We start from the raw sequence: 18,523 nt of genomic DNA on the forward strand, positions 1-18,523 counted from the left end.
ATTGCCCTGTATTCAGCTCCATCCAGCTTCCCTGTCTGTGCTGGAACAAAAGCAGCTCCTAAGCATAAGGAGCCTTTTGACTGCTTTTCTGATAATGCTCTCCTTGCTTGGCCTCTGCTTAGGTGGATAGACATGTCTTGGTAAGTTTGCAATGGTGCTACATAAAGAACAGCACAAGACCATATTAAGATAGTGTCAAGATGTCTAAAATAAAGCAATGAAAAATGACAAAAGCAGGAGCCTGCTGCCATTTTCTCAGTATTTTTGACCCACATAATAAATTCAGCCAGAGACAGAATTTCATGCTCTAATCTGACTGCTGGAGAATAGGATTTAGAGAAAACAGAGTAAAAGGGATGCATACAAAAATCCAACAATTTTCTGGTCATTTCTAAATAATCTTAAAATCCATGTACCATCCAATGTGACGGAGCTGGAGCCGTTTTGGCAAGAAGAAATGGCAAAGGTTTCAGTTTAAAACTGGTGGAGATCCCAAGACCTGCAGCTGTAAATGCAGCAAAAAGTGGTTCTACAAAGTACTGAAACAAACCCCGTCAAAAAAAACAAAAAACAAATGCAGGCAGTGTGGTATATGTGCATTAGCATTTTAATTGGACAAAGCAAAAAAAAAAAAGAAAGAAACATTGATTACAGTAGCAGAGTCAACAATTCTTAGGGCTGAACACCTTTCTAAACAAAAAGGGTTTGAAAAGGTCTGTAGGCACTGCCTAATTAAAAGGTATCTTGTCAGCTAAAAGAAACCAGCTCTATAAGGCAACAGTTACAATGTAGGCCTCCCCATTTCTCTGGCAAAATGAGCAAGTGTAATGGTTGAATCCACTCAGTTTCAATATAAAATACTGGCGTTCCAATATACTTAAAAAAAACCCAAAAAGCTTCAAACATACATATTTACCTTTTAACATTTGAACTCTGTTAGATTTAAGTATGCACTGCATGGCAATGCTGTTGTATCCCTGCATGGAAGAATTGTGTTCACTGTACCAGTGTCACATTTAAATAGTGCCACTCTGCTACGTACAATGTTGGAGCCAACTGTTGAATTATCAAAACTGAAAGCAAGCACCCACAGTAAACAGTAGCATTTTACATACATTGTTCCAAATGAATCAATAGATGGTTATTTACACATGGAGAGAAGAAATGGAATGCAAAAAGGAGACTCCTTGTAACCAAACCTGTCTGCCGAGTATAACAGAAGGAAAAAAGCTGTGCAATATTTACCTGCCCTTAGAGAAACAGCAGTGACAACAATCCCTGCAATTGATTTAATCCAAGAAAATAAACAAAAATCATTTCCATTTCTCAAATATTTCAGTTCACAAATTATGGTGCGAGTCGGTTTCTTGGGGGGGGAAGGAGATCCACCTCTTGGTGGCTGTTGAAGAAAAGACGTGAAAATGGAAGCAATTTGTAAAACCCAGAAGAAAAAAAAAAATGTCAAAAGTTTCTTCTTTACAGTTTTATACTCATTTACAGTCAACTTAAAAAGGTAAGACCCCTGGATCATGGCCAGTTTTCCCACCACTAATGGGTGTAAATACCTGTGTGGGTCAAATCGCTGCTCCCTGGCTCCCGTTATCTCAACCCCCTCCCTCTGCCCACCCCATGAAAATCCATTTACATTTTACAGATGTCAACCTTCTTGTTTAAGGTTCTACATCCTGTAAAGAGTCTTATTCCTGCCACAAACTGGGGCGGTGTTAAACATCCCTGCAGGGCACCGTGCAGCCAATAACAGGCTCTTCACTGACAAATCTCCCACCCTGTCCACCTATCAGTGTGTGGGGTATCCTGCGGCTCCCATACCAGGCTGGTTGGCTAGCATACTCCCATTCAATCCCTGCGTAGGCTCCATAACCCCACCGTTACTGATGGCGCTCATGCCAGTCCACCCAGCACTGGCCGGTAAGTGACTGCAAAAGAAGAGGAATGGGGGAAGGGAGAGAGAGAAAGAGAAAATGCCAGCAGGTTAGAAGAGACAAGGCGAAAGGGAACCAAAAGGATGTTTCGTGTTAAGAGTTACTAGAATTTGAACATGCTAGAGTCAGGACAAGAAGGTGGTGAAGGTGAAAAAGGCTGGATTAAAAAAAAAAACCCAAAAAAACGTGAAGCTTGCAACAAAATTAAACAGAAGTACAGGAAGAGAAGGTTTCATTTGATGGGTGGACAAGCAGACAAAAAGCATACAGACTTAGCACAGCAGCATAGCAAGATAAATAATCCATTCCACCCCCCTTCCTGACAAATAGGGCCTCATTTCACACAATAATGATGTCCTCTTCAGCTGGGATAGCTTACTCCTACATGTGAACAAATAGTTTAAGAGTCACAGGATGCACTTTAAATCCCATCAACCAGGAAATAAAGCTAAATGTAAGTTCAGCATGTGAACATGAGAAAATTTACCTTCAAGTTTCAAGATTTCTGTTTACATTTTAACATTTAGATCCCCCTTTTATCTTTAAATAGAATCAATTAATACAGCTGTTAGACAATGTCAGACTTTCATCTTCTCCTTTATTATTGTTGAGTGCACACAGCACTGCACATAGGTCATCTAAAAACACATTCTGCAAACCCACAGACTGCCACATTCATATTCCGACCAAATCATGAAAAATAGACTTTTAATAAAGAAAAATGTAAAATTCCACAGTATGAATGGACAAAGAAAAATCTTTTTAAACTGCTTTCTTAAATGCACTGCTTAGAATTTATTAGGGGAAAATTGAAAAGACAAACACATTTCGTAACAAACTTCTTGAAATACCAGAATGTGCCGTCCAGAGTGAGCAGTGATACAACCCTGAAGGAAGTGTTAATGTCAAACTTTCAGTTCAGATCAGATCAAGGTGACTGCTTGTTTCTTAATCTTCTGAGGAAGAGGATGAGGAAGGGGAGTGTCTAGGAAGGCAGGAGGGAGCAGGCTGGGTGGCATGATATTGCTCCCTCCCGTGGCTAGAGCTGGTTCTTGCTCCCCCAGTCTTGAAGGTGAATCCTGTTGTGCTGAAGTAGGAGAAGATGGTGAAGAGCAGCCCTGAGCCCGCCATGCTACTTACTTAAAGCCCTGCTGGTTCCACGCCTGGCTGTAGACGCCATAGGTGGGGACCTGCCACCCATTTGGGACATACTGGCTGATCTGGGGCCCATTGCCATACCACTGGCCCCACTGGCTGTAGGGCTGGGCTGCCGCAAAGCCAATCTTGTTCTGCTGCAGGGTGTAAAACAGAAGGATGTATGAAAGACATGAAATCCTGCAGCACTATCCACACACTTCTGTTGATATTGCTCTACTTTCTTTAGGCTAAATAAATGTAGGACCTTGAAATAGGTGCCCTGTAAGTATTTTCCTTTCACAACAGAAATATCCATTTCCACTGAATAATTAGTAAGAACTCAATAATTCTATTTTATTTACATAGCACTAATTCACAACAATCATCATCAGGCACTTTGCAGGACAAATGGGTCAAATTTAAATCCAGTTATTTATTCAATCCAATTCTATTCAAATACATTCTAGCTCAGAATCACAGCCAATAGTACAAATTCAGTCCAATCTACAGCTAAGCCCGGACGTATTCATACCTCTGGCAGTATTTTTTAATATTAACAACATTTCTACGGGTAGAAGAAGGGTATTTTTGTCAAAATGCAATTTTTTTATTAAGTGAAAATAACTGAATGAGTGAAGAAGCGTAAATGTGAGTTCATTTTAGAAACCAGTGAAGCGTAACAGAAAACTGTTTTCTACACCGGGCTGTTTATAGTTCCTTTAGGCTGCAAGAGAGAGCGTTAGAGTGAGTCTTTCATCAGATTATGACAACAACGATGGAAAACAGCAAATATGCTGTTTAATCCTTCTAGTATTTCAGCCTCTGTCTGTTAGGGAACATGGTGGATTTGGAAATCTCAAAGCTAAGGATCGACATTCTCCAGAAAACACACATAGAAACAGCTGTTTTAGTAACACTAACTCCACCAATCACTAATAAAAGAAGCTAAAGACAGTTTGAAATCATTTATCTGATTGTAAATCAGTGACTGCTCTCTGCTTCTAATATAAATAACTAATGATTGATGATGGCAGTAAGGCTAGACAAAAATATTTAAGGCTTTTCTAATATCTTCTTGTATTATAGTTCTCAGAGAAACTGGAATCAGCCAAAATCTGCATCAGCAGGGTAAAGGTTTAACAAAAATGTTGGTGCAGAAATCTGCCACAAAATTCCTGCCCTCTTGGTCGTCTCCATCAGATGTGAGCATCTGGTGCAGTATGACTCCATCCAACCAGCTGACCCAGTTTTCTGCATGCACAGTATTAATTGATGACACTTGAACAATAATCCCCAACAGTTACTTCTTTCCAAACAGTGTTTTGCTATATCAATATTATGCATATTAATGTTGTGATTTTAATATATTTGCCATATATTGCGATGCTCCATCTTTACCCAATGTATGCAACTAAATTTCTCACTGAAGTCCGTGAATCACATAGCATCACTCGACATGGTAATGCCATGGTCCTTTTTCTATTTACATTATTTCATTTTATTTTCTACAAGACCATTGCAGGCACTGATTTCATCCTGCCTTTTACTTCCTGACATCAAGCATCAGATGTTATGCAACAGAAATGCAAAGACATGAAAATTGTCCAGGTCTATATTAGTTCAACTAAATATGGCTTATACTCAGACTGTTTTTGTTCACTGGATGGGCTACTTTCTTTCTATTTAGCTCTACATTTAACAATTAAAATAACTTGTAACTTCAAGTATTTTACAAACTAATTACTTCTGCCTTGTTCAGATTTACACATATCTTGCAAAACAGAGATCTGCTGCTTTTTTCAAAGGTAAAGAGTTTTTAAATGTAGTGTTTGTTCACGAACAGACTGCATTTTTGAAAATTATTAAAAGTAATAAGGTAAAAGCCCACTTTATACAAGCCTTTGATGCTAGAAAACAAATATATTTAATAAAGTAGTTAATTCCCACATCAGTCTACATTTCCTTTAACTCGGTTTCCATTAACCTAAATTGACCTAAATAACCCCTACCTACAAAAGGCTAAACTCTTCTAACCTTCAAAGGAACCAGGTACATTTGGACCAGCATTTCATATTGTGGTTGCAAACAAATCAGCAACTGGCAGAGATGCTGCTCTTCTGCAGAAGCCTTACCTGGGGGACTGACATCTGCTGCATCGAGCTCATCATGTCTGGCGTCTCTTTACCCCAATAGCACTTCACTATGTGGCCCTCGACTGAAGAACCATTGACAGACACAATGGCATGGGCTGCTGATTCATGGGAGTTAAACCTGAACACAAAATAGTTGGAGAAATGAACCACAGAGAAGCTATTTCTATTCATATAGCCATGTTCAAAAATAACAGCAGTCCAACTAGACTAACCAGCTCATTCAATGCTTTTGGTAGAAATCACCTGAACACATCACAAATAATTGCCTTCTATGAGTCATATAAAAACCAATAGAACCAACATGCATGATATGCACGCTCCTGAGTCAGTGTAATAATAATAAATAATTGATTGAAAGAGGCGTCTTCAAAATAACAGCAGTGTGGAGTTCGGTTACTGAAGTCATTGATTCTGTGAAGAAGCACGTGTCAATAAGTGGTCCTTATTTAAAGAAGATGATGCGTTTCTCTCTAAAAATCTGACAAAAACAGGTCGTTCCATGGATTGCTCAGAAGAACAGTGTACTTTAAGACATTGATTGGAGACGAGAAAATGTACAAAGAATTGCAGAAAATGATAGGCAGCTCTGCCAAAATGATCTCCGATGCTTTAAACCAGTGGAATCATTGGAAGAATAGCCAGAATGGCAAAGACTCAGCCTACGACCAGCTCCAGGATGATCAAAGAAGGTCTGAATACTGTGAAGCCAATCTATAGACAAGCCCCTGCAAAGTCCTTCTTTTAAAAAAAAAAAAGATGCGATGAAGAGATCAACTGGCCTAAAGAGAAATGGAGAAACATTTTGTTTACTGATGAAAGTAAGATTGTTATTTTTGGGTCCAAGAGCACCAAACAATGAATTGAAGCCACAGTCCACTGATGGTGGTTCAAGCATAATGATATGGGAATGTTTCTCTTACTACTCATCACATGTAAGTGATCATGGATCAGTTTCCACATATCAGAATAGTTGAAGAGGCCCTGTTGCTTATGCAAAGAGGAAATGCCGTTAAAACGGATGTTTCGTCAAGACAGCGACCCCAAACACACCAGTAAGTGAGCAGCGCCTTGGTTCCAGACCAACAGAATCAAAGCTCTGGAGTGGCCGGCCCAATCCCTGGACCTTAATCCAAATAAAAACTTCACAAATGCTGTTTCTGAGGCAGAACCAAGAAATGCTGAGGGACTGTGGAATGTTGTCAAATCATCCAGGGCTGGAGCAGGTTGACGTTGGTCGACTCCATGAAGCACAGATGTGAAGAGATTCTCAGAAACGGTGGTTATACAACTAAATATTAGTTTAGTGATTCACAGGAATGATAAATCCTAAGATTTTTCTATTTATACAGTACATATGAGTTTGTAAAGAAAAATGCAGACACCGATTTTGTAAAACAATTAAAAGGTTGTTAGATATTTTCTTCTTGGTTTAAATTAGAATATAATGTACAGTGTTCCCAGTGCATGGAAATATAAACTATTCCAAGGATTTTGAGCTTTACTCAGTTTTAAAAACACACTGCTGCTATTTTGAAGACAACTGTATACACTTATCCACTAGGTTAAAAAAAATAAAAAAGGATTGTGTCAAAGGAGAAATAACAGGCATCAGAAAGACCGAATGCTCTCAAGCAGAACATAATCACTTCTTTGTATACAACTAATGCATCCAAGTTGCAGCAGAGACCTGAAAAACCTGTTCTTATTCATGCATAGTCGTAATGAAGTATTGTCTCTTAAAGCAGGTCTAGTACAAGGAGCGTACTGTGGTCTTGCTTAATTTCACATACCTCACAAATGAATAGCCCTTATCTGGAAAAACCCTGACTTCCATGATCTGTCCAAATGGGGAGAAGGTCTGTCTCATCAGTTGCTCTGAAAGCAGAGAGAAGCATTAATGACTTTGATCTGGTGATCAATAGGGTCTTTAAATAATCACCAGCAGGGCTCTAGACAAACTTATTTAGCTGGTGCACATTTTTGTTCATCATCTAGATGCACCAGCGAAATTTCAGATGCACCCAAAGGTTCACAGCTTCTTAAGTACAATCACACTTCTAGAGGTAGCTATGTCATTTCCTTAGATCGACAGGCTGATTAGACTGACTTGCTGTAAATTGAATGGTACTTTTATATAGTTTTTAACAGCATAGCTTAATACATATATTTATTAAAAATTGTTAGAGATTTCTGAAAGTCTTTTTTAAAGAAAAAAGCTGCAGTGGGATTGTGACATATTATAAAAGACTGAACATGTTTTCAGTCTTTTTTCGGCGGTAACTGAAGTTAAACTGGTTAACGCTCGACAGTTGCTTTAGCTAGCTATACACACACATACAGAGATCGCCCTCATCTTAAACAATTAGATGTGACCCATAATTAGACAAGGTCAGCTCCTCCTGCAACATCTGTCTGGATTCTAAGACATGTACTTTTATCTTAGGGCCACAACCGTTTCAGTCTGCTTCCTCCACCCAGACTCTAAACAAGAAGTCGTTCTTTAGGTTTTCTGTCTTTGTCTGCCAAGTTTGTACTTGTTTAAGCCTTACTTGCAGTCCCATTCGTCTGTTTCTTAAATCTGTTTCTCTGGTTTATTTTTATATTTCCTATGTTTTTTTAACAGCGTTTTGTTTAACATCCGCTGCTTTCAAATTGTTTTAGATAAATCTGACTTGAGTTTGATTAAGTTAGTTTGTGTTTGGGGAATGCAGCTCTAATGACCAGTCTAGTTGTCGGTGCTCTGAAATTATGAACGTAGACAGATTTAGATTGCTGCTGTGTAAAGTAATACACACGATTTTTTTTACTACAGAAATTATTTGGCAACCTTTGATTGGACAATCGTCAGGAGAACCAGGTTTCATAATCTACACCATCAATTGACTATCAAAGAGGACTAGGGGTCTCTATTACTAAGGCAGACACTACAGCTCAAAGGGTGTAAGGTTTTTATAGCACAGAAGCTGTCAGGATGAGAGCAACACCAAAATATTCTGTATTATCAAAAAGGTGAAAGGCAGACACACATGAAAGCTTGACGTTACACACAGGACTGTTTAGTTTGGATATTATGAAACTGTAAAAAAGGAAATTATGTTTGAAATCACCTAAACATTAGAAACAACAGCATACAGACACATGCCTCTCCAAAAGGAAACAAAAAAGTTAGAGATCCAGATTTGGAAATATGTAAAGACAAGATACTTTGCATGTTCAAACAGGATTTTTTTTTATTGCTAACAGAAAAAATAAAGCAAACCTTATTTAATACAAAAACTAGGCACTGTTTCTCTGGATTCCCTCGTATTACCAAGGATCCAGGAGAGATGATGTCCTGGGTTTGAATTAAGGATGCAGAACAGGAATATCTTAAGTCCAATTTTAAAGATTCCAGACTCTGGAGAGGGGCTTTTCCAGAGGGGTGCAGCTGAGCAAAAGGCTCTGTCCTCCATGGTTCGGAGCCTGGTGGAGGGACCTGCAGGAGCCGGCAGCTGGATGGTCTGAGGGTGCAGGTGGAGGTTTGCAGTGGAGTGAGTTCTTGTAGATAAGATGGACTGTGACCTCTGATGCATTTATGGGTGAGCAGAAGAATTTTATATTGGCTCTGAAATGGCACTGGGAGCCAGTGGAGGGAGTATAGGATGGGTGTGACATGCTCGTATTTGCGTACTTGCATGAGGACTCTTGTGGCACCATTTCGGATATACTGTATAATAATTTTTGAATGATTTTGGAGGAGATCCCTGTAAAAAGCTCATTGCAGTAATCCAAATTGATCCCTGGGGGACACCACACATAACTCACATGATTCCAACGAAACATTCGGTTCTGTCAGAGAGGTGTGATTTAAACCACGGTAAGGCGATTCCTGACAGTCCGGCAAAACTTTATGTTCTCAATGGCTCACAAATATCAGCCACTGGCATGAAAGTGAAGATGTATGAGCAGAATTTATTAGGACAGGAGGGCTCCATTTTCACCTCTATAAATATTTCCAGAAGATAATGTGATTCAAAACGTCACATCTAAACCATACTTAAAACACTCAATGTAAGGAGTCGTTTGTCGATGAACAACATTTTTTTTAAACATTATAGTTGTAACTAAAAAGGCAGAAACTATATAGGCGGCTCCCACGTTTAAGAAGTACTAAAAGGAAAACTGCTAAACTACAGTTAAATTCCCAGTGGTGTTTGCTTACTGCATTACCAACCTGTGAGTCCTGTGCTGACCCCACCACAGTACACAGTGCAGTTACTGGGGCTTGACTGGCTCAAGACGTCATCGAAGGATAGATGCTTGGAGTTATCTGGCAGGGCAAATGTCAAACCTTACATTAATGTGTCAAATCAACATACCAAGTAAACCAAAGTAGAACAAGTGTTTCTACTGACTCTCATAGGTGGCCTTTGGAGCAGGGGGCTTTCTTGTGGCCCAGTTGGTCCGTATCTGTCTGCCACCTAACCACTGACCCCCCATGTGCTGAATGGCATTCTCTGCATCCTAGAATAAACAATCAGATTGTCAACTAGAATCCAACTAAATTAAAATTAAAATGCACAAACGACAAAGCTCTCTAAAGCAACACGCTCAGGTATATCTTATTGAAGATCAATATTGCTTTTAAGATGCTGACCATCTACATTAGATGGAACACAATAATGACTCCTTACCCATTTATTGAAGAAAGAAACAAAGCCGTAGCCTTTAGATTTCCCTGTAGCCATATCTTTCACAACACGAGCATCTCTGTTCAGAAGAAGCACAATCCGCAGCACACCATCAACATCAGTATCATACACATACAGCACAAAAAACACTAAGCAGATTCATTCTTTGTCGTAACAATGCTTCTCGGCAACAAATATTATACTGTTACAAAGTCTATTTATTTCCCCCTTAAATGGTGGCACATTACCCAGGAAATGCATTTGTGAGTGGAGCAGCAGAGTTGAGAAGATGGCTACACCCATGACATTTATTAACTGGATGACAGCCTAACAACTCCTCCTGATGTTGGTCACATACTGCTCTGGGATGGCGTCACATTCTTCAACCAGCATTTGACACAAGCCAGCCATTGCTGTGTGCTGACATAAACAGCAGAGTTCAACGGTGTAAAGGTCCGGCATGCAGGCAGGTCATTCCACTCTCTCCATTCCCAAATTACAGAGGTAATCTCTGATAAAATGCCTTCTATGTTGTCATTTGGGAGGATAGAGCTTGCTAACTAAGAGTGGACATGAGATTGCCACTAGTTAGAAAATGTCATTCTCAGATCTCACAGCAATGAGACCACCCCTAATGGTGACCAGCCTTGTTTTTCCAGTCAGGGAGATGCTACCCTACATCACATTGGCTCCATTAAAAGCTGTTTGGCAATGGCAGAGAGGATTTGACAAGTTTTTTATCCATATTCTCAACTCTGCCACTCAACAAACAGATGAATGGGTGCAACTTGCGGAGGAACATTTATCCAAATATTTGTGGGGGTTTATGTATGAATTTGAGTGTGGATGTAAAATGTGAACTCTGTATGGCTTATGAAAATCCACAATGATTCAGATTTGTCTCCCCTGTAGTTGTTTGTAAGGCACTAAAGCTGTGCGTGAAACCCTGCCAAAAGAAGGGTAAAATGCAACTAAAAGCCTAAAATAAATACAGTATGCATGGCCATGATGAGTGTATGTAGACCTCTGAACAGCACTGTATGCACTAAAGGAGGTATAACATCCATTGCATGTCCTCTCTACAAAATAATTACATCATACCAAGTATTATAGCTAATTAATTTCTCAAAAGTTAAAAAGGTTGACTCTAACAACCATGTTTTTTTTTTCATTCTGTTCATATAGTGATGTCCTTCTTTGTACAATATGCCTCATAGTTACATTTATTAAGGACTAACAATGGTTTGATAAATACTCAAAACCTATATTCACAATCCTATTTCAGCATTTTACAGTTACAACTTTCAAAACATTATATTTATTACTCATTATTTACACTACAAGTATTACTAGTCTGTCAGGAAATGATGCTGTGTTGCCTTCTGGTATCAGAGCAGTCTGTCCCTCATTTAAGACAAATAAATAAATAAAATTGCCAATCAGTTTTATGCTCAACACTTACGATATCCTGCCAAAAGGGGCAAAGGCAGCTCTGACGTCTTCTGTTGTTATTTCTGGACTGAGGTCTCCAACGAAGACATGAAAGTGATCTGGAAGGGGAAAATATTTTGAGTTGAGCCATTTACCTTCCAGAAATATCGATTTCTCCACACAACATCAGAAATACCAGATAATGTGGTCACATTGGCATTTACAAGTCATTCTCTGATTTACCATTCGATTTCTTTTCTACTACTTAATACATTTCCAATATGATGAATAAAAAACATCCCCAAATACAGAGACTGGTACTTACTACTTGTGTCTTTTTTCTGGCTGGATGGTGTTGTGGCCCAGTTGACTTTGACCTCCTGCAGACAGCAACAGAGAAGGAACGCACCAGGTGGGGTGTGTTTACATCAAAAATGAAAACTTTCACAATAAGACTACCTTAAAGACGGACCAAAATACAATTAAATCAGAACATGTCTTTAAGAACTTTAATATTTAAAAATATTGTTCTCTTTGCAGAATACAATGTTAACAGTTTACATCACTACTCTAGATAACTTTGCTACATTACACTATTCTGTCAAATTTGTAAGGACCTTGTATTATGTCAAGGTTCATCATTTCATTTCTCATATTTTACCCAGACAAGAAACACATTCAACTAAGCAAGTATATATTTTACAGTACTCATAATTCAAACAAACAGATTCATCAGCTCTATTCTTATGTTCTGTATGACTAATCCAATACACGTGTAACTTTTCTTTTGAAAAGCCCATAGACTTAATCTCCCATCCCCCACTCACCCTGTAGATACGATAGCTTACCTTACCCAATATTTTCCTTCCATTCATGGCTGCCAATGAGGCAGCAGCATGCCTGTGATCATAGAACTCCACAAAGCAGTATGGATCATTTCCAGCCGTCTGTCAATAGTAAAATAGTACTAATCATAAGTTAACAATTCAGTCATTGTAAAAAAACTCACACAGCTGCCTGGTGTGTGAGGTCTGCTACAACTGAATAATAGTCATAGGTATATACTAGAGAGACAATGAAAAATGACAGAAAAGGACCAGTTTTATGCTTTGCTAGCCATGATCAGCCAACTGGTCAGAAACCAAAAAAATCCTATTGTTTTCCTAATCAGCAAATGCACCATACATAACTATTACACTCCTTAGTGTGGAAGTTGTTACTGTGAGACATTTAAATTAGTTATTTTCAGCATCAGTGATGTAGTTAAACAAAGGGAGAACAGTAAACTTATTGCAACACAGTTGCTTCGTTGTATCACTTTTAAAGGTCCAGTTCTATGTGTCATGGAACAAGCTAGATTTGGGAATCTTGACAGAGTTTTGGAAACCCACAATTAAGTGTCCAATTACCTGCACATACTTCTGGGTTGCAGTTAGTAAGGCTAACCAATACTGTAAGATCCTAAAGACGATTTAAAATATCCACCCTGATATCATGCCTGTAGTTAAAAAAGCTACATCCCATTTAACTTAGAGCTGGGTAATGCAGACGGCTCTCTCACACACACTGGTGATGTTGCCTCTGCTCCCCATATTGATATTGACTGATTACAGGATTGCTCAACTGCCCAGTAAAACTAGTTGGATTATATCTGTATGCATGCTTCTGTTTAATAACCTGGACAATTTTACTGTGAGACCGCTCTGTAGCCTGGTCCTGTTTTTAAATAAAAACGTTTTTAATTTGACAATAAACATTTTGTAAAGATGGTTACAATTTTCAATTTACCAATAGTTGAAAACAATGTTATTTACAGTAGGTTAAAAGAACTTGGAATGAGCTAAAACTGGTATCAGCTGATCATGGATTGTGTACCACTAGTATTTGATCTTTGTAGGCATCATGTGAACAATATCTTGATCTTGATCTAGAGATGTAGATATACAGGACAAACGGCACTTACATCATTAATCATTTTGCAGCTCTTACAAGGTCCTATCTGTTGGAAGACCTGTAGAATGAGGGGCTCGGTGACATCCCTGGACAGATTTCCTACATACCTACAAGCAAAGAGAGAGAGAGATGGGTGAACGGAGTCCCAGTCAAACAGGAAGTAGCGCGCAAACAAAGGCTAGTTCGCCGGGGTAACAACAGCAGCAATTTCGGATGTAATCAGAAGAATAACGAAAATGAGTTACTATTAAATAAGACTATAGTTTATGATTTCCACAAGCGACTCGGAAAACGGTCGCCCCCACAGTCAGGGGTGCCCAGTGTGCTCTGTGAGCGCGTTGACGTGGCTCGTCTGCCAGCTAGCTAGGCTAAAGATCTCGCTAACCGGTTCAGGCCTCGGGTTACGTTTTGGCTCAAAACATACTTTCTGAAGTCTCGCCAGTACACACACGTTATGTCTTCTCTTCAAACACCACAGTAATTGTAAATATAAATACATTTGAGATAAATGTAATAAAATGGCGTCCCATCTTTAGCTAATTGTAGCAGAGTCTAGCTAGCTACTCAGTTTCAATTCAAAGTGAGTTACCCAACCATTTATTCAGACTTGAAAATAATACCCTAATTCGGTGTTCCTACAAATATTTTTTGTGACTTTCAATATAAATAGTTGACGAGAGGAACTATAAGTAAAATAAACAAAATATTGTCAGTCAAATGACAAAGGTTTACAGCTTCATAATTGTAACAACGTGGAAACATTTTGCAGAAGCTAGACGAAGCCCGAGCATTCCGGGACATAGACAGGGCCACAGTTACTCACAGGGTTCTGGGTTGTTCGTCGTCCATCGTCGGGGTTCAGTGGTCAAGTCCTGGGAGGGGACTTTATTCCAATGACATACAACAGGTCTGGACAGAACCTGAGAGACCAAGAGCCCAAGGGCTATATCTTCTGTTCAGTGAGAAATCCGTTTCCTACCCTGGTCTCTCGCACGCAGTACACAGCCCCCTCTCCGTCTGATGCAAACAATAGGAAGTTGAAGATGGCGGAGGAGCCGCGTCAAAATCGTCAATGTAGCAGCGCGCTGAAATGAAGCTAAAATCAAGCGCTCCTTCTCGCACTCAAAGATGTGCCCTCCACATCTGTTGACATCTACTGCAATTTCACACTCTTACTATTCGTAAAATGAAACTGTGCAATAAATAGTTTCCTATGAATCAGTTTGTGGTTATTTGTTAGGCCCGAGCAGGAAAACTGCAAGGGCCTATTGTAATCGCTTGAATTTTTACTCTTTGTTTTTTCCGGGGACTTTTGGCGGGGCAATATGGGGACTTTGCCATGCCCCAAAACTCACCAAATTTTACCCAAAATTGTCCCCCGCGTGAAATTTTCGTTCTTTAATGTCGTCGTCAGTGGGCGTGGCCAAACCACTTAGCCACGTTCCCAAACGTGAGATAGGCCGAACCGTAAGTCGTGGAGATCTTGGCACAATGCTAGAACTCCTCAAACCAAGAAAAAAAGTCTCTTGGGGGTATGCCCTAAAATGCACAGGAAGTCGGCCATTTTGGGTCAAAGGCCGATTTTTGCCAGTTTTTCACTTTTACTCACCTCGAACTTTAACGAACTCCTCCTAGGCATTTTGAGCTATCGGGTTCATATTTGGTCTACATGCAGTTAAGGCATGGGGGATTAAAAGTTATCAAAATCGTGAGTTTTTGGCTATGTTTAGGGGGCGTGGCCGGGCCACGAACTTGGCGTTCGCGCTGAAAGTTAAAAATTGCAATAACTTTCCCAAAAAAATTCCACATCACACCAAAGTTGGCATGAAGGAGGACCTTCGGGTTCCCGATGATCCTATGGGGTCATATGCTGACATCATCAAAGCCACGCCCCCTCAGAACCGGAAGTCAATTTTTTCACTAGGAAAGGTGCCTCTCTGACCCTCTTGACCCAATCAACTTGAAAGTGTGTCAGAAGACAGATAACTAGTGGGTCTAACTTCGTTTGAAGCACAGTGACTTTTCATAAAATGGCCATACGTTTGCCTCTAAATTCCACATATATCATCTGATCTGCACCAAATTCAATGTGATTGATCCTTCTCCAGTCCCCAACAGAGATCTGATGACATATTCGGTGGCCGTGGCCTAATTCGTACACAGCGCCCCCTAGAAAATTTTAAAAAATCACCCCCAAGCCATGCTTTGACCGAGAATTCTGAAATTTGGTACACATATGTAACTTCTCAAGACCTACAAAAAAGTCTATTGGAGCATTGGTCCAAACACCACAGGAAGTCGCGCATTTTGGATTGAAGTTGCCATTTTTACCATTTTTTGGGCGATTCTAGCCCACATATCTGAGCAAACTCCTCCTACAGATTTTCACTTAGAGACTTGAAAATCACGCAGTATACTCTTAAGGCATTGGGGATCAAAAGTTATCAAAACATTTTTGATACATGAAAGCGTGTGGGCGTGGCCACGCCTCAAAATATGACTTCTCGCCATAAAAGACTAAATTGACATAACTCCTACAAGGAGAAAGTCACGACACATCAAAGCTTCTGGGATTGATCTGCCTCTAGGCCTGAACAATATTCACTGGTCAGATGCTGACATCATCGAAGCCCCGCCCCCTGTGAACAGGAAGTGTCCCCTTTTCCTTTAGAGAATCAATGTTTGATGATCTTCACCTTATCAATGTTAAACTGTCCCAAGTAACAGATAATATGATGGTCTTAGCCAGTCGACAGTACTGACTGCTTTAGCTGGAGGGTGTGAATATGATGGCGTGGCGAATTCTGATGTCACGCCACGCCCATACGTTTGCCTCTAAATTACACATGCATGGTCCGATTCACTCCAAACTGAATATGCTTGATCTTTGTCAGCCCCCAAACAGCTCTCTTGGATTACATTGAAATTTGGATCAACAGCGCCCACTAGGACACTTCAAGGGCTATATCTCCCTCATACATCATCGGATCCACTTGAAATGTAGTACACATGATCATGACTTAATGATGGACATGTTGACACAGTCAATTGATGATGTCGTTTTAGCCCCGCCCACAAACAAACAAGTGAGTGCAGCTCCCATCTGGAAGGTCCGATTTACTCCAAATTTTGAATGCTTTTTGCCAGACTGAAACTCTGCATGACCGAAGATCATATGACATGTTGCTCAAAGGGCCACCTACTGGCGACGTGTTGAAGTGACGCGGTGTCATCGTATGTGGCGTGTATGAGGTGATGCCAGGCTCCTGCGGTCGCTCAACAGCCCGAGTTGCGCTGAGGGGTGCGAGGGCATTCAAAGCTGCTTGCAGGTTTCTAGTTATGTTTGCATCCGCAGAAAACATAAACATGGGGCTCATTGTCATTTTTGTACCATTATATGTGTTCTTTATATGTGTTTTGTTTTAATCAAGGGCATCCCCACAACATTCGTTTAAACCAGTGGCACAATGTTTCCCCTAAAAGAAAAATAACACTACGTGCGCCGCCCGGGAATCGAACCCGGGTCGCAAGAATGGGAATCTTGCATGATACCACTACACCAGCGGCGCAGATACAAAGAAGTAGTGAGGAGAAATCCTGACCCATCTATCCCTGGGCTGGAGGCCGTGGTGATTGTGGTAGTAGTTTTGGCATGTTTGCATATTACTGCTCCAACTATTTTTACTGAAGTTGTTTTTAGCTTCTTTATGGGTCTTTATAAAGCTGACACATTTAAACCTTTTTATTTTCACTTAAACTTTTGATGATATTCTTTCATCTGATACAATGATGAAAGAAACTGATGGATGTAAAGAAGAAAAACACTTAACAGTCTTTTGTGTCATATGACAATGCAAAGATCTAAGATGAAGAATCTTTGATATTTACAGGGGCTTTCCATGCAACCTGGTCTCTGAGTGTTTTGCGCAGGGGAATGAACTAACGAGTCGTTTTATGTAACCCACTGTTATACAGGTCCTTCTCAAAATATTAGCATATTGTGATAAAGTTCATTATTTTCCATAATGTCATGATGAAAATTTAACATTCATATATTTTAGATTCATTGCACACTAACTGAAATATTTCAGGTCTTTTATTGTCTTAATACGGATGATTGTGGCATACAGCTCATGAAAACCCAAAATTCCTATCTCACAAAATTAGCATATTTCATCCGACCAATAAAAGAAAAGTGTTTTTAATACAAAAAACGTCAACCTTCAAATAATCATGTACAGTTATGCACTCCATACTTGGTCGGGAATCCTTTGGCAGAAATGACTGCTTCAATGCGGCGTGGCATGGAGGCAATCAGCCTGTGGCACTGCTGAGGTCTTATGGAGGCCCAGGATGCTTCGATAGCGGCCTTTAGCTCATCCAGAGTGTTGGGTCTTGAGTCTCTCAACGTTCTCTTCACAATATCCCACAGATTCTCTATGGGGTTCAGGTCAGGAGAGTTGGCAGGCCAATTGAGCACAGTGATACCATGGTCAGTAAACCATTTACCAGTGGTTTTGGCACTGTGAGCAGGTGCCAGGTCGTGCTGAAAAATGAAATCTTCATCTCCATAAAGCTTTTCAGCAGATGGAAGCATGAAGTGCTCCAAAATCTCCTGATAGCTAGCTGCATTGACCCTGCCCTTGATAAAACACAGTGGACCAACACCAGCAGCTGACACGGCACCCCGGACCATCACTGACTGTGGGTACTTGACACTGGACTTCTGGCATTTTGGCATTTCCTTCTCCCCAGTCTTCCTCCAGACTCTGGCACCTTGATTTCTGAATGACATGCAGAATTTGCTTTCATTCGAAAAAAGTACTTTGGACCACTGAGCAACAGTCCAGTGCTGCTTCTCTGTAGCCCAGGTCTGGGGAATGCGGCACCTGTAGCCCATTTCCTGCACACGCCTGTGCACGGTGGCTCTGGATGTTTCTACTCCAGACTCAGTCCATTGCTTCCGCAGGTCCTCCAAGGTCTGGAATCGGCCCTTCTCCACAATCTTCCTCAGGGTTCGGTCACCTCTTCTCGTTGTGCAGCGTTTTCTGCCATACTTTTTCCTTCCCACAGACTTCCCACTGAGGTGCCTTGATACAGCACTCTGGGAACAGCCTATTCGTACAGAAATGTCTTTCTGTGTCTTACCCTCTTGCTTGAGGGTGTCAATAGTGGCCTTCTGGACAGCAGTCAGGTCGGCAGTCTTACCCATGATTGGGGTTTTGAGTGATGAACC

The 18,523-nt window shown here is 40.3% G+C and overlaps 1 protein-coding gene and 1 non-coding gene across 4 annotated transcripts; both read right to left on the reverse strand.

Moving 5' to 3' along the window:
* Positions 1-584: 584 nt before the first annotated feature.
* LOC124878010 (cytotoxic granule associated RNA binding protein TIA1-like) lies at positions 585-14,536 on the reverse strand. 3 transcript variants are annotated; one of them, XM_047381728.1, is made up of 12 exons: positions 14,111-14,536; positions 13,298-13,394; positions 12,183-12,281; positions 11,660-11,714; positions 11,366-11,453; positions 9,907-9,982; positions 9,628-9,736; positions 9,447-9,542; positions 7,024-7,108; positions 5,213-5,351; positions 3,084-3,235; positions 585-1,937 (listed from the first exon to the last, which is right to left on the reverse strand). In XM_047381728.1, exons 1-12 carry the CDS (start codon positions 14,134-14,136, stop codon positions 1,799-1,801), a joined length of 1,161 nt encoding a protein of 386 aa, XP_047237684.1. In that variant the 5' UTR covers positions 14,137-14,536; the 3' UTR covers positions 585-1,798. The 3 variants fall into 3 exon arrangements, with proteins under 3 accessions (XP_047237684.1, XP_047237685.1, XP_047237686.1); XM_047381729.1 differs by having other exon boundaries at positions 585-1,399; positions 14,111-14,535; XM_047381730.1 differs by lacking the exon at positions 14,111-14,536 and having other exon boundaries at positions 12,188-12,281.
* A 2,249-nt stretch (positions 14,537-16,785) lies between these two features.
* Positions 16,786-16,856, reverse strand: trnag-ccc. The gene has a single exon. It is a non-coding gene; the product is annotated as a tRNA-Gly (tRNA).
* Positions 16,857-18,523: the final 1,667 nt, after the last annotated feature.

The sequence above is a fragment of the Girardinichthys multiradiatus genome, chromosome 12 (assembly GCF_021462225.1).
Source record: "Girardinichthys multiradiatus isolate DD_20200921_A chromosome 12, DD_fGirMul_XY1, whole genome shotgun sequence".
Lineage (NCBI taxonomy): Eukaryota > Metazoa > Chordata > Actinopteri > Cyprinodontiformes > Goodeidae > Girardinichthys > Girardinichthys multiradiatus.